The sequence below is a fragment of the Microtus pennsylvanicus genome, chromosome X (assembly GCF_037038515.1).
Source record: "Microtus pennsylvanicus isolate mMicPen1 chromosome X, mMicPen1.hap1, whole genome shotgun sequence".
NCBI classification, from domain to species: domain Eukaryota; kingdom Metazoa; phylum Chordata; class Mammalia; order Rodentia; family Cricetidae; genus Microtus; species Microtus pennsylvanicus.
Genome location: NC_134601.1, coordinates 92,127,596 through 92,143,472, shown reverse-complemented (window position 1 = coordinate 92,143,472; position 15,877 = coordinate 92,127,596). Strand labels below are relative to the sequence as shown.

Genomic DNA, 15,877 nt, shown 5'->3' with positions numbered 1-15,877 from the left:
ATAGTCAGCATGTGCTAAAGTTGAGACTAGAAAAACTGCTTGGAGTCCAAGGCTACGTCCACATACATGGATTTTTCAAAGCCTTTATACCAGGTCAGCGAACTCTTACCAAGAGTCTTGTTGAGAAGGTGCCACAATGGTCCAGTTTCTTCTCTCTTCATCCTGTGCTTTTGAGGACCAGACTTCTGGCCATTCTTCCCTATGGCAGAACAAACCCTTTCCACAGGGGCCCTCCCCCATTCCCACACAAACAGCAGACACCATTCCTTTGCTGGGGACTTTATTATGGAGGGTAATACATCAGTGAAGTCATGAGGCATATTATATTCAAGCTACCTGGTTTACCAGGTGTCTTTTAGAGGTATCACGGGTTCCTTGGAAGGTTGAGAACTTGTCACTGGTGTTTGAGGTAGCTAATCAACACAGCAGGAATATCCAGCTGGTCGATGGCTTGTGGCTGTTTGGCCTGGATCAGGGCTCTGCAGATAACTAAACGGGCCTGAGACAGGAGTGACCGCGGGGTGGCTACGGCAATGAGAAACAGATTATGAGTATCAATTCTCAGAGTACTTTTCCTTTCCAGGCCTAAATCTACTCTGCCATGGCTACTTCAGCCCAAATGCCCTCTCCCTTCTAAGAATTGTCCCAACCATCCCCCAATGCATGGTAACAATGGAGAAACACTAGCGGTCTAGAGAAGAGACACTCAGGGCATCAAAACAACCAGTCATGGGCAGATCTAAGAGCAGAAATTCTATAAATGCTTTCTATATTCCTCAGCTTAGTGACCCTTCTACTCATGTGGAATCTTTAACCTTTTCTCCACAGGACCCCAGGAGAACGAAGATGGAGCTGCCTCTACTTCAACCCAGAGGAAAGGACTTAGATGATGATTTGGAACCCTGAGACCTACAACAAAGAAGGCTATGGGGTATACAAGATCACCACTCACCTCGGGCTTGCAGCAGCAATTTGATGCCTTTATCATTTTGTGAGGTCTGGTCCAAGGGGAGAGATGGAAGGTAGATGTTAGCTCCGAAATCTATTAAAAGCTGGATGTACTCTGGATCACAATTATGATGAAGGCATATTTCAAGAAGTGTGCGAGGCTGTGGAACACGACCTAAGAGACTCTGGTCAGTGCAGTTGTAATCAGGATCTGCCCCATAGAGCAAAAGCAGGCGGAAACAGTCAAGATGCCCATAGACTGCAGCCAAATAGAGGGGACCAGAACATGAAGCTATGTTTGAGGCCCACACTGGTAATTTAGCTTTGACATTGGCCTCTGCACCATGCCCTAGGAGCTCCTGTAAGATGGCAACAGCACCATCACGTGAGGCGGTAAGAACAGGAGAGCAATTGTTGTAGATGCTACCACTAGGACAGGCGCCAGCTTCTAGAAGCACGCGCACACATTCCAGATGACCATGACTAACAGCGGTGAAAAGTGGTGTTTGTGCTTTGACATCCAAGCTATCTACATCAGCACCATGTTCCAGGAGGACCTTCACACAGTTCAAGTGGCCATAAGAAGCTGCCAAACGCAAGGGTGTTCCAGGTATTCCCCAGCCACTCCTGCTATTGATGAAGCGTTTATAGCGCTCCTGCTGTAGAAGGTGGTCCAGGGTACAGGAGTCATTGTCATACACAGCTTGATTGAGAGCTTGTTTCTCTCCCGTGTCAGTGTCCTCCTCCTCCTTTTCAGGCTGCAGAAGAGAGAAGATCTTGGCGATGTCCATGAGACTCATTCTGGTTTATTGGAATAGGACTGTTCTCATTGTGGGTAAGCCACAATTCTAGATCTATGGGCAACAAAACAAAAACAAAAACAAAAAACATCCCTATCAAAAATCGGGAATGCCAGACTCTATGTTTACTCTCTGACCTTCGCCATAAGGATACTCATCCATGGGTGTCCTGTTTCTCAGTTTCAATTTTAGGACTCAAGATGGCTATCAAAATAGCCAGATCATTTCACAGCTTGGTGACTTCACATACACTCTGCCTGCCCTTGAAACTCCTGGAAATTTTCCCTGAGTTTTTGGAGATTTCAAGAAGGTCATAATTAGAACTCATCTCCAAACAGACACATCTGTACTTGTCTGTGTGCCATTAGTGAATAAAGTGAAGACAAAGTCCCTCCATCCATCTGGTAGTTGCCTATTGCTGATAGGCCATACCTCGCAGCTAGAGACGTGGGAGCTGTATCTTCCTCAGTTGAGAATGTGACATTAATGAGTTAGCTTAGGTGTGGCAGTGAGCAGCTCAATAGAGTGAGAATTCATGGCATCAAACTCTTGTCCATGGGTACTCCAATCACGGTCTCAGGGGGTAAGCTCTCAACTCCACCTGTTGGCATTTTAATTGAGTTTCAACTTCCTCACATCCCCTCACCCATGACCACATCAATATCCCTCTCCTGAGCTTTCTGTATTCTCCTCTCAGACTAAGACCCCATGGATCTCAGAAGGAAAGGTACCTAAGAAATAGATGCTAAGGGTATTGGCTGTTTAAATGAAGAGGTGGCATCACAAAGAAAATAATCAAAATGAAGGCAGTAGATGACAGAAACAGCAGGTATACAGAGCAAGTTCTCTATGGTGATGAATAGCTTCTCCCTCAGGACTACTCCAAACCTTTGATCGCTGACACTTAGAACCTTCTGCGTTGCCATCTTTTGACTGAAGTCTTCTCCCATTTTCTGTCCAATGCGGTCTAGGGCTTTGACTCAAACCTCAACTCTTTTCCCCTCAATAATCTTTAGGCCTCAAAAAACCACCTGTGGATTACATATGGACTTAGCTTAGAACCTGACTGCGCCAGTCCCTCCTTAGGTTCTGTAAGTGATATTCTCTCCCTTTAGTTGTAATGGCATCAGGGTGAGCTGTAGGGTTTGCAGTGCTCAGGTCTCCCTCCTTTCCCATATTCTTCAGCCTAGGTCTCAGGGCCTCAAAGCTCCATGATTCACTATCTAGCCCACCCTTTTGTTTGATAGCAGCTTCAGGTAAATAAATATCTTTTTAAAGAATATTATGAGGTATGTGAGTGAGATCACTCTGTCCTTACCTGCCAGCTTCAGCTTTGTGTATGGTCTTACTATTTATTCATTCTTAGGGTGCAATGTAAGTAGAATTTGGGGAATCAGACAGACTTAGCTTTATATCTCAGCTCTCCAAGATCCTAACAAGGGACCTTGGGCAAGTCTCTTTTTGTGATTTAATTTCTTTATCTACAAGACAGAAATAGTAGTTCATGCTTTGTGGGGCTTCTAGGATAAAGATAACTACCTCTACACAAAAGCTTCCTAGATGAGCTATTTTACACTTTCAACCTCTTTACGCTAGCTCCTCTCCCTCAACTAACCTGGTAAATGAAACCCCTTTCTCAATCACTCTTCTCTACCAAACAGATACATACTATTTACACACCTGCCTATTTATTTCTCTACTCTATGCAGTGTGACTCTATCCACCCTTAATCTAAGACAACTTTCAAAAGTATAATCGTCGTGACTGAACCTATTGGCTATTTTGGAAACCTTTTTCTCTTTCCTCTCTTCTTTTGTTTCTTTTTTCTTGTGGTATTGAGGTTGAACCCAGGGCTTCATGTATGCTAGTCAAGCACTTTACCACCCTCTGCTCACTTTGTAAACTTTCTGAAGTATCTGTCCTTACTGAATGTTCCATTTCACAAACCCCTATCGACTTTTTAAGGAGCATAATCCCTGATTTTTTCCCCTCACAGTTTTTCACTGGAATATTTATACTTCCCTGTTTTTTCTTCCATCTTCTTCATCTCAGTCCCAGAGCTTAGCTTTAACCCTCACCTTTATGCTAGTGATTCCTAGGTTATTACACCATTGTCCCACCCTTGGGTCTCTTTTTAGTTCCTGGCATATATTCACTTTCAAGTCAGCAGCATCATGCTGGGACCATTACTATCATGAGACTTAATCTAGATACCAGTTCATTATCACCTGTCAAACTAAATCTCCAAGACATATCTTAGTTCCTTACCTCTTACCACTTCCATTCAATCCCATCAAGTCTAGTGGATTTTTTTTAACCTAGAGACTTTTCCAGGCCATCAGAATTTCATACCCATTCTAATATTTTATCTAGGCTTCTGTTGTCTTTTTGCTTCAACAAGTACAGTAATCTCCTAACTATAGTTTCCCTTTTCAATGTCTTTCCTGTATTGTGATTAAAATGATAATATAAAAATACAAGTGTGATCTATTCTAAATCAGTTACTAAGTTCTCTCTTCTTTGCTTTATTTTCTTATTTTCAGTAATGGGGATTGATTACAGAGCTTTACACATGCTCTTGCTCTGTCCCTGAGCTACATCCCCAGCATTCTTTTTATGTTTTCATTTTGAGGCGGGGTTGGCATTAAACTTGCAACCCTCATGCCTCAGCCTCTTTAGTGGCTGCGCCTCCAGTCCCAAACAATGCTTTTGATTTTGTTCAAGTTATACATGAAATGCTTTATATGTCATATACCTTTGTTAACCTCTCTAGCCTCATTTCACCTTTTTCTAATTATACTCTGAAATACAGTGATAAGGGATAAAAATGATACCTCTCCATGTATATCTTCCTTCTTTTCTGCCACTACATGTCTTTGGAGTTAATTCCTCTATAATTTATGTTCACATCCTAATGCACTGTAAGTTCTATAGGGATCTATCTATTTTGTCCCCATTGCAAATGAAGAGGCCATGTGTGGTAGGGGCAAAACATAGGTCTGGAGTTGATTTTCAATCATGTAACTGTGTGGCCTAGGGCATTCTTAATTTCTCAATATGGACTTCCTTATCACTACGAAGAAGATAATGATAGTAATTGGAATAATTGCTTGAAATGTACTTGAGCATGGTTCTCCATAGCTAATTAGATCAAGTTCCACTTTTATTATTTTAATGACATATAGGTCAGAAGGAATTGGAAGATGGCAGAATAAGGACAAACAGCACTCTCCCAAGTCATATTTAGGAATATGAAAGAAAACATCTGATTCTTGACTTAAAAAAGAGGCAAGAATCATGGAAATGCAAGAAAGGATTATAGTAAAGAGTAGACTCAGCGATTAGAAAAATATAGAAATGTTGAATGTCAGAGGCATAAAAGAAATAAAACATTTATCAGTAGTTTCTAAAAACACTTGAAACAAAGTCTGACATTCCTTTGTGATAAATACCCTGAAGAAACCAGGGAAAAAAGAATATTACTCAACAAAATAAAGAATATGTGGCAAACCTATAGCCAATGGTATACTAAATAGGGAAAATTTCAAAGAATTTCCATTAAAAAAGAGATAAAGGGTTGATTTATTTTTTTATTTTTAATAAATGTAGTCCTTGAAGTCTAAGCTTGAGCATTAAACCCTCACATGGGCAGCACAGTAGAGCTGACGTTATTGATGGGGATGGAGGTGGGGCATGGGTGAACTGTCCCTATAAGGTAAGCATGAGAGATCTGGCCCCAGCCCTCTTCTGCCATATGGTGCTGTGGGTGGAGGAGAGCTGGCCCTGAGGTATAAGAGCAAGAGAGCTGTCCCTGTCCCTTACCAGCTGCAGCACTCAGCAGAGTGGCCCCTGCACCTCACCTGGGCAACACAGTAGAGCTGGCCCTGAATGTGTAGGTGTGGGAGAGCCAAGCCTCAGGGTATGAAAGCAGGAAAACTGGCCCTGCCCCTTGCTCATCCCTGCAAGGGATGAGCTAGCTGCAGCAGTACTGAAGAGTTCAGCCTGGTGGTAGCTGTTGGTCATGATGGGAGACTGACCAAACCCTGCAACTACCCAGGCATAAAATCAGGGTTACAAGTTGGCCCGCCCGAACATCCACCCCATCTATGATCTGCTGGATCACGAGAGGGGGCCAGTCCTGCAGACCCAAAGCTGCAGGATCTCCACAACACAGCAACAAAAGGATATCCAAGACGAGTCCCAGTGAGGATCAAGCATCAGTAGTGTAAAAGAGACCAGAGGCCTGGAAGCAGACCAATGACTGTTTGCAATGAACACTTGCACCTAAAAGTATATGGATAAAGGGGTCTTCTGCGTGACTCACTGTGTCACTTTATAGCTTCCATAACAAGATTTTTTTCTTTTTCCCTTAAATTTTATTTTATTTCATTGGTGGGGGGAGTTGTGTCAAAGACACAAAGAATAGATTGTGGCTGACAATGGGGGCTGACTGAGAAGCCATTGATAAAGGCACTGGGACTTGTTTTTATGGCATGTTCTTACTTTTTGGGACCCTAGTCTATATGGATGCACAGCTCCCTAGGCCTGGATGTAGGGGGGAGGGCCTTGGACTTCCCACAGGGCAGGGTTCCCTGCCTTCTCTCAAGCAGGGAAGGAGAGGGAGGAGGAGGTGTGGGGGAGCGGGAGGGGATTGGGAGGAGGGAAGGAAGTGTAAATATTTGAATGGAAAAATAAAATAAAAAATAAAATAAATAAATATTAAAAAAGAATAAATAAAAAGAATTTTTTTAAAAAAACGGGAAAAAATAGATGCAATCCTTGAAGTTTTAATAAGACAAAGAAATAAAAGGAACACAAATAAAAAAGGGGGGCAGAAATCAACTTACCTGTACAGGCAGAAGTCAGCTTACCCATACTGCATACTTTCGGACCATATGATGCTATACACAAGAAACCCTTAAGGCTTTAACAAAAAAATGAAACCCTCTCAAAATTGATAAACATGTTAAGTGTAATAGCAAGATAAAATATTGACATATAAAACTCAAGAACTTTCCTATATACTGATAATGAACAAGCTGAGTAAGAAACCATGAAACTATCCCATTCACAATGGCTTCAATGCTATGGTGGTTTGAAAGAAAATGGCCCCCAACGGGAGTGGCATTATTGAAAGATGTGGTTTGTTGGAATAGGCACGGTCTTGCTGGATGAAGTGTATACTGTGAAGGTGGGGTTTGAGGTCTCATATATGCTAAAGCCATGCCCAGTGCCATAGTCCACTTCCTGTTGCCTGTGAGTCAAGATGTAGGACTCGTAGATGCTTCTCCAGCACCATGTCTGCCTGTAGGCTACCATGTTACACTACAGTGACAATGGACTGAACCTCTGACACTATAAGCCACCCCAATTAAATATTTTCCTTCCGAAGAGTTGCTGTGGTCATGTCATCTCTTCACAGCAATAGAAACCCTAACTAAGTCAGTGATATATCTTAGAAAAAACTTTTGATAGAAAAGTCATTTTTAGTGAAAATTTACATAACTGAACAAAGAAACTGACAAAGACAGTAGAAAACAGAAATACCTCAAATTATCAGGGATTGAAGGAATTAATACTGTGAAAATGGCCTTATTACCAAAAACAATCTGCTGATTTAATTAGATTCAAATCAAAGTTCTAACAATGTTCTTCACAGAAACAAAGAATATCGTCCTAAAATTCATACTGAAGCACAATAGACCCCAAATAGCTAAAGTCATCCTGGGTTAAACTAGCTATACTACGGTATCAAAGGATTATTTCGAATTATACCACAGAGCCACAGGAACAATTACTGCAAGGTACTAGCACTAAACCAGACACATCAACAGAATAAAAGGCCTAGAAAGAAATCCATACAGCTATAGCCATTTGATTCTTAACAAGGCTATTATAAAAACCTAAACCACAGAAAATAAAACCTGTTAAATATTTGGTGATGTTAAAAAAAAGTATTTGGTGATGGTAAAACTAGATATTCACATGTAGCAGAATGAAGCTAGATCTGTATCACTCCACCTATACAAAAATCAATTAAAATGTACCAAAGACAGTAATGTAAGAGTTGAAACTCTCAAAACTAGAAGAAAAATAAGACAAACACTTCAAGAGATCAGCATTGGTAATGATTTTCTGAAAGGGACTTCAATAGCAGAGGAAATAATTACAAAGAACTGGCAAATATAATTATATCAAATTAAAAGTTTTTCACCGTAAAAGGGACTATTAATGGAATGAGGACACCACTTACAGGATGGGAGAAAATATTTGCTAGGTATACACCTATCAGGGTATACATATCTAGAATAAAAAGAAATGTAAAGTAGGACTATTATATGATCCAGTAATACCCCTCATGGGTACATACCTGAAAGACTTTAAGTGAACATACCAGAGTTATATACACATCCATGTTAATAATAGTGCTATTCATGATAGCCAAGTTGTGGAATCAACTTAGGTATCCAACAATAGATAAATGGTAAGGAAAGTGGTATGTGTAAACAAATGGAGCTTTATTCAGCCATAAAGAAAAACAAGATTATGTCTCCTGCAATAAAATGACATCATATTTTACAAAGTAAATTCTCAGATTCAGAGAACTATATTTTTCTCACTTGTGGATCCTAGAGATTTTATATAATGCTTAAAATCATTTAAGTCTGTGAGTCAGAGTAGAAGGAGACTTTCTGGGAGAAGAAAGTGGACTAGAGAAAGAGAGTGGTAAGGGGTGAAGAAAGAGAAGGACAATGGGGTGCCTATGGTCAAAGGACAGGACACATCTGGACGAAAATGCCCTTATGAAACCAAACATTATGCAATGACTATATGCTAATGAAGGCTAATTTAAATTTGATTTAGTTATGATAATTACTGATTTCTTTTTTCTTTCCTTTTTAAAAATTTTCTTGAGACAAAGTCGCTCTATGACGCTCTGGTTGTCCTGGAACCTGCTATGTAGATCAGGCTAGCCTAGAACCCACAGAGATTCATTTGTCTCTGCCTCCTCAATGCTGGGTTTAAAGAGGCACACTACAACACCTGGCTTTGATTATTGCTTTCTATGACTATTCTCTACTTTGTGGTTAAGTTTCCTCATCTATAGACACAAATGATAGTTCATGCTTCAAGGGAGAAATAATTACTCCTATAATATTTTCTTTCTATAACTCCTGTTTCTTCATAATAGATCTTTTTCATTGACTACTTTAGGGAACAAATTAGAAAACCAGCTATAGTACATATGTTGTGGTTTTCTATGATTACTGTTCCCTACTTAATATTTTAAAAACTCGGAGCTAGAATGGATCTTATTGATAAGTTAATTTTTTCTCCTTAGACATGGGGGATTCAAAGTTTAGAGGATCCCCAGAACTTTTCTAATACCATATCATTGTTATTGTGAATTATCTTGTTATCACGAACCAAGAAAATATCTGCAAACTTATGCTTTCCAAAGGTATGTCACATAGTGGCATAAACAATATCCTCATTTTAAAAATGGTAGAAACTAGAGCTTGGAAGTTAATACATTTGTGAAGTGCCTTACACCAGCCAGATGCATTCTACCCGAACTAGAAATAAAATCTAGATCTCTCTACTTTTGACCCCCCTTTCTTGGACTGTAACATGAAGCATAGATGCATTCCTCTCTCTTGCTTCATGTTGAGTTACCCTGCAGCTTTTAGCTTTTGAGTATCATATTGAATTTCAGGAACTTTTATTTTATTTTATTACTTTTAAAAAATGATCCCTGATTGCTTTTCGGGCTGGGGGGAGACTTAATTGGGGGAGGGGGAGGGAAATGGGAGGCGGTGGCGGGGAAGAGACAGAAATCTTTAATAAATAAATAAATTAAAAAAAAAGGAAATGTTTCTGCAAGTCAAAAGTGGTATGTTTCCGGATTCTGGGAAAATCCCATCGATGAATAATCCCTAAAAAAATTAAAGATGCGGATTCATCAAAAAATAAATAAATAAATAAATAAAAAATGATCTTTTCTCATTTTACATACCTGTCCCAGTTCCCACTCCCTCCCCTCCTCACACTCCCCCCCATCCCACCCCCCACCCACTCCTCAAAGAGGATAAGCCTTCCCATGACATACCACTTCTCCTGACAGTCTATGGAGATTCCCTTCTTTCGATTTCATTTTGGGGACTTGGGTCTGCTGGGTTCTCACCTAGCTCACACAATAAGTTCACCATACAGTTTATATTATAATGAGCCCCAGAGGGAAAGATGCCATGTCTGCTTGCACTTGAGTAAAGTGTGCCTCAATTAGATAAGAACAAGAAAATCCAGGAGTCTATTATATAGCTTTACCTTGCTCTAGATTATTAATAAACAGTTAATATATATGTGTACTATAAACAAAGAGTTTCTTTTTAATTTCCAGAGTGTAGTTATTTAAAACATTTCCTTTGTGACACTGATAATGGTAAAGTCAAAGTCCATGGGTCCTTTCTGTTGTGCTTTTAGTATATAAAGTAATATGTACATGGTCAAAGAACCAACTATCTTGAAATGTGGTTATCAAATCGTTTTTAACACTGTGAGCTATAGTAAATAACAAGATCTATTAATAATTTGTAAGTGGTGGTTGACGGTCAATGTAATTTCAGGACCTCTGCCACACTGTAATATGATATGTTTGTGATTTATTCTGGTGAGCAAGTCATACAAACTTGTAACACTACCACCACTTGTTGCCTACCTTTATCTTAGAAAAATGTTCTGAATTTCAGTTAGAGGTTAAAAGTTAGGAGACAACAGGCAATTGCTTATTTATCCAAGTTGTTTTTTTTAAAAATAACTCTTCATATGTTCTCTAACGCTTTCTTAGAATCCATGTACCCAGAGTAAGAACTCTTATAGGGAGAGTGGATGGCTTCATGGGAGCTAGAACATTCCTTAAGACATTATTAGACTATTATTACTCTTCACCTCCTTTATTCCATCTTAAGAAACTCTGTTCTTATGGCCTTAAGCCCACTCTACTGCAAACTCCCAGTCATGCAAATGCCATGTTGGGACATATGAACAAACTTTTAACCTTACCTCTGTGGCAGATAACCACATATATTCCTGAATAAGTACGTGTATCCACACATAGTGGCCCATGCCTGGTTTCCTAGCACTAGGGAGTCTGAGGCCGAATTTCCACTTTGAAGATGTTCAAGCAAGACTATGCATGTGGTAGAGCGAGATCCTGTATCAAATATCACCACCACCATCAAAATCAAACAGAAAACATTTTTGAAATTTAAAAAAAACTGAGACCCAAACAATACAAAACAAAGTAACAAAAGATCGCAGACACACTTTGGGACAGACAAAGCAAGAAGCTCACATGATATCCTTCTTCCCTTCTAAAGGGTCTTTCCCTTCTGCCTTCTAAGCGCTCCCAAATGCTGGCCCCAACAAGAAGAGCAGGACTTTCGAAGGAAAGTTAGGTTCCAGATACTCACAGGACTTCAGCTCGAGCTTGCACCGAATGGGTAGTTGCAGTCCTAGCCCCTCTGTGACACACCAAGGTCCTAGTTGACTGTCTTCAGAGAGCCACTACCACCCAGGCTGGAGCTGTTTGGCCCCTCGGTTCCCAGTGGAAAGACTAGGCATTGCTCCCTGGGCTGATTTATTCTAGGTGCCTATTTTTAGTCCGCCCTCCTTCTCCCTCCCTTGGCTGTGTTATCTTACCAGTGACATTCTGGGAGTGATCCCAGCAAGGGGAGGGGGGACTGCCATGGGGAAGTCCTAGAAGGGCTGTTTGACAGATAGGAATCTGGTATGGCTGAAACATGCTCTCAGTATGTCCTCACATACTCTGTCACAGTGCTCACTAGGACACAAAGATAAGGGTGTTGAGCAGTAGACATTCCAGTGTGTCACAAAGGGGCCGGAGAAATGCTGGCTTCACCTAACTAGGTCACCTTCCTCTGGACTGTAACCTTTTTACTTACTTCTCCCCAATGAAACTCTATTTTCCTTTATTTGGGGCTCTACAATATGTCACCCCAATCTCTATTGACTCAAGTGGAGGATGAGTAGGGGTAAACCTCATACTGGAATGAGCTGTTGTCTCTAAAGCTTAAGCAAATCTTGCTGTCTCATAAAGGACCCTCCTCAACTGCTCATCAGTCTGAAGGTGCTATCTTCTTACTCAGAGGCAATGCCTCCAGATTAATGTAGGCAGCATTATGAACTTCGTCAAAATCACAGTTCCTAAGTATATCCTTTTCTCTCTCTGATTACCTTGAAATGATGGAAATGGTACAAAACTAATTTTATAAATAACTATATCATCAATTTTAGACATTACAAATAAATGTGGAGCCAGCATCCTGCCTCCCTCTGGGATAAAAGCGAGCCTTTTTGTTTGGATTTGAGGCCCATTCCTTGAATGGGAATTCATATATGGTACTATAAACCTGGTCAAAAGCCTGAGGCTAAGAAGTTCATAAGACCTAGTGGGAAAGCTTCTGCTGTTTTATAAATGGACATGATATGTCTGTCACATTGTCTTCTAAATAAGTGTTCCTGCCTATAGATTCGTGCCACTGTGAGCTGTTCTCAGAGTAGCTTTTTTTGCAGCAGCAGCCATAAGGAACTGCACAAACTCAATAGGTCAAAGAGCTAAGAATAAGTGATTGTTGAAGCTGGTCCCCAAATGAAGCATCAATATTCCCCTTCCAATGCTTAGGGAAAGTTTCTAAAGAAAGGTTGGAAAGAATGTAAGAGCCAGAGGAAGAAGGGAGAATGGTGAAGAACTCGGACTAACGGGCATGGCACAGACTTGGATGGAGCGCCCCCAAACTTCACAGCAGCTGTGATTACATGCACAACACTGGTCTCCATCAAGAGCCTGTCTCAAAGCAGAAGGAGCTTATGGGTGGATTTGCACATCGTTAATGGTTGCTAGGCAAGGGAAAGACATTTTCTTTGAGTAGTAAGGTTCCCACGTTCCTGTAAACACACTCTTACTCATGTTCTTTAGTAAGCAACCCTAATGAAATTCCAGGGATTGGGACACACACAGAGAAAAAGAGAGAGAGCAGGGTGGGGGGAGAGAATGAATGAGAGACTTTAAAGAAAATGTAAATTAAAATTATTTTGAAATTCCATCTTCTGTCAGTCGTAAGGACCAACAAGAATACAAATCATAATGAATGCTGGTGAAGATGTGGGGAAAGGTGATTGCCATACACTAGTAGTGGGAATGGGAGCTGAAATGAAGCACTAAAAGCAGAACCACCATATGACCAGATTATGATACTCTTGGGTATATTCTCAAATTCTAAGTTAGCATACCATTATTGCCACACTGTTCACAATAACATGGCAGGAAACTAGTCTTTAGGCTTATCAACAGACTAATGGCTAAAGAAAATGTGGTACATACATAATAGAGTTTCATTAAGTTAAAGAGGTTCAAAATAATATATTTTTCAGGAAAATGGAAAAAAAAGCTGAAGATCATGGAATTAGGCAAAATAAATAAGCCAGATTCAGAAAGACAAATATCATATTTTAAATATGTAAGACCTAGTTTTAAGTGTGTGTGTGTGTGCGTGTGTGTGTGTGTGTGTAGTCAGAGGGGAGAATATAAAGGCGGAGCACAGGGTGTCAGTACAGTGGACTAAAAGAGAGTAATGAGGGGGAAAAGACTTCTCATACTGGATTAACAATTATGCATGTACACCTATGTGATAGGATAGGAGAAGGGCACGATATTTGATAGGAAAGTAAGCAGAAGGAGTAAAGGAATAAGATAGCAGAGGAGTGAGAGACATGAATAAAGTATAAGTCTGTTATTAATAAAAGACATGAGATAGTGTGCAAAAAGAATACACTGTTATCATCAGCTATACTCATATAGTACAATAGGTCTCAACGCATTTCTTGTTACTCCCAAATTTGTCTACACCAAGGCTCCAGCAATTCTTCAATTAAAGATCAAAATTTCTCCTGTTGTACTTGTTATTTTTTAAGAATTCTACTTATAGATTTGGGCTTTGGTAGATTGTGATTCCTTTATCTCTTGTGTCTATCCCTGAAAATTAAAAGACAGTGTTTTGTTCCATGGTTCTGTTACTGACCTAGCAAAAATGAAGATATTCCAGAGTTAGTTTTGCCTCTCCATCTGACCATCAGACTCTTCAAACAATGGAACCCAAAGAAATAGGAATTGCCCTAGGAACCTCATGTTGGTAGAAGGAAAAGACACCAGCTAGATGGCAAATGTATCTCACAAGAAGAGATTTCATGCAGATCTAACAACTTGTCAGACCACTCAATAGGATGAGAGCAGAGCCCAGGCAGTGATGGTTCAGAGGTGGACAGAGTTACACCTTGTCCAGAACAGCTCAGATGTGGATGTCTGTGGCCCTCTATTTCAATTTTAATCTCATTTCAGGACCTCAAGATGGACTTGAGAAAATCAGTGGATCTCTTTGTCACTCTTCCCAGTGTGGCCACAGTAAATAAAACTCCCCCCCCTTTTTTTTGCTTTCCACTATTAATGTGATTATTTTAATTGACTTACTGAGGATGCATAATCAAACTTGGGTTGGGGCACAGAAATGTGACACAAGCCAAGTTTAATGTCAAACTCAGCACTTTAATATATTTAAGAAAACTGTTAATTTTGTTTGTTTACCCCTTTTCTTCTCACATGAGTTGGGATGACAATTTCTAGGATTTTCCCATCCTAACTCACAAACAGGAAAGCCTTTTATGTTTTACATTTCCTTTGAGGTCTGATAGATTATATAGAAATGTTTTGATAACAAACTGCCTAGAGACTTTTGCTCTTATCTTCCTGCTATAAATTCCTTGTTTTACGACATTGTGGTCAGAATGTCCACTCTATATGATTACCATTCCTTTAAAGTTGTTGAGGCAAGTTTTAGGGCGAAGGATGTGGTTTACTTTGGCATTTTAAATCACAGCTTGAAAACGTGTATTCTGCTGTTGTTGGAGATACATAACAGATTTTGTTGGCTGGGTTTTTTCCATTCCTATATTCTTGTTTTCTATTATTTTTTATCAGTTTCTGAAAGATGCATGGATGTTAAAGACCTTAACTATAATTATATTTTTGTTTATTTCTCATTTAATTTCTATTAAGGTTTGTGCCATGTATTTTGAGTTTCAGTTGTTGGATCTGTACTCATTTTGGGTTATAGTGTCTCTCTCTTTCTTTGGTTAGTTTTTCAGTACTATGTTTCATTTGTCATTGTCCTGACTAGACCTCTAGAGTGCCGGTTCCAAAAGTTCACCCATATATTCCCCCTATCTTTTCTGACACACATCAGATCTTATTTTGTAGCCAACCCTAGCATTGGACTATCATTTGTTTTTTAAATTTAATTTATTTATTTGAGGCAGGATTTCACTTTTAGCCATAGTTGTTCTGTAACTTTCTATATAAAGCAAACCGGCACAAAAGTTATGGTGATTCTTCTGTCTCTACATACTGAGTGCTGGAATTACATGTGCCATCAAATCTGGCTTTCTAGTATACTTTATTGCCGATCTATCTATGTTGTTGAATGTCAAATGAGTTACTTATATTCAATATCTGGTAAACTTTTGTGTTAATAGTCTCTGATATTCTCTTGTTGTATATGTATTTTCATCTAGATATGAATTATATTGTTTCTCATTCTGTCTCCATGCACATTACCTGATATGGTATTTTTAGTATTATGTCCTTGCATCATTTTTGTAGAGATTGCAAACAATATCAAAACATGCCTGTTCTTGGAATGACATGTGACTAATCCTAGCCAATTAGTATTAATGTTTATTACTCTTTAGAGTATAGAAACATAACATCCATTTACATCCTTCTACCCCCTTTAGATAATATGACCTTAAGTATCAAATATTACTAAAAGAAATCTCCCACCTCCAAACCAGGGCCATAAAACAGGCCTAAGACTTGAAAAAAAATCCTGGAAAGTATCCAAATCCTATCACATTCCCTGGAACCAAGAGACTCAGTTATAGGCAACCTGCCTTATGAACCATTCTATAGTTCACATTTTTAAAGAGGAAGTTTCCATGCGGAAGCCAGGCCCTCCTTCCTCCTTACTCTCCACTACAAAAACTGATGCTCGGGT

General features: G+C 39.6%; 1 protein-coding gene across 4 annotated transcripts; it reads right to left on the bottom strand.

Moving 5' to 3' along the window:
• Positions 1–263: 263 nt before the first annotated feature.
• Positions 264–11,348, bottom strand: Asb12 (ankyrin repeat and SOCS box containing 12). Of its 4 annotated transcripts, XM_075958206.1 has the most exons (5): positions 11,222–11,348; positions 6,596–6,672; positions 2,181–2,349; positions 953–1,802; positions 264–525 (listed from the first exon to the last, which is right to left on the bottom strand). In XM_075958206.1, the coding sequence occupies exons 4-5, from the start codon at positions 1,746–1,748 to the stop codon at positions 395–397; spliced, it is 927 nt and encodes a 308-aa protein (XP_075814321.1). In that variant the 5' UTR covers positions 1,749–1,802; positions 2,181–2,349; positions 6,596–6,672; positions 11,222–11,348; the 3' UTR covers positions 264–394. The 4 variants fall into 4 exon arrangements, with proteins under 4 accessions (XP_075814321.1, XP_075814322.1, XP_075814323.1 ...); XM_075958207.1 differs by lacking the exon at positions 2,181–2,349; XM_075958208.1 differs by lacking the exon at positions 6,596–6,672.
• Between the last annotated feature and the right edge of the window lie 4,529 nt (positions 11,349–15,877).

Excerpts from the sequence above, each read along its gene's own strand:
- Asb12 (XM_075958206.1), bottom strand. The coding sequence starts at position 1,748 with ATGAGTCTCATGGACATCGCCAAGATCTTCTCTCTTCTGCAGCCTGAA. Across the intron at positions 526-952 it reads ATTGCTGCTGCAAGCCCGAG|CCACCCCGCGGTCACTCCTG; the intron begins GTGAGTGGTGAT and ends TCATTGCCGTAG.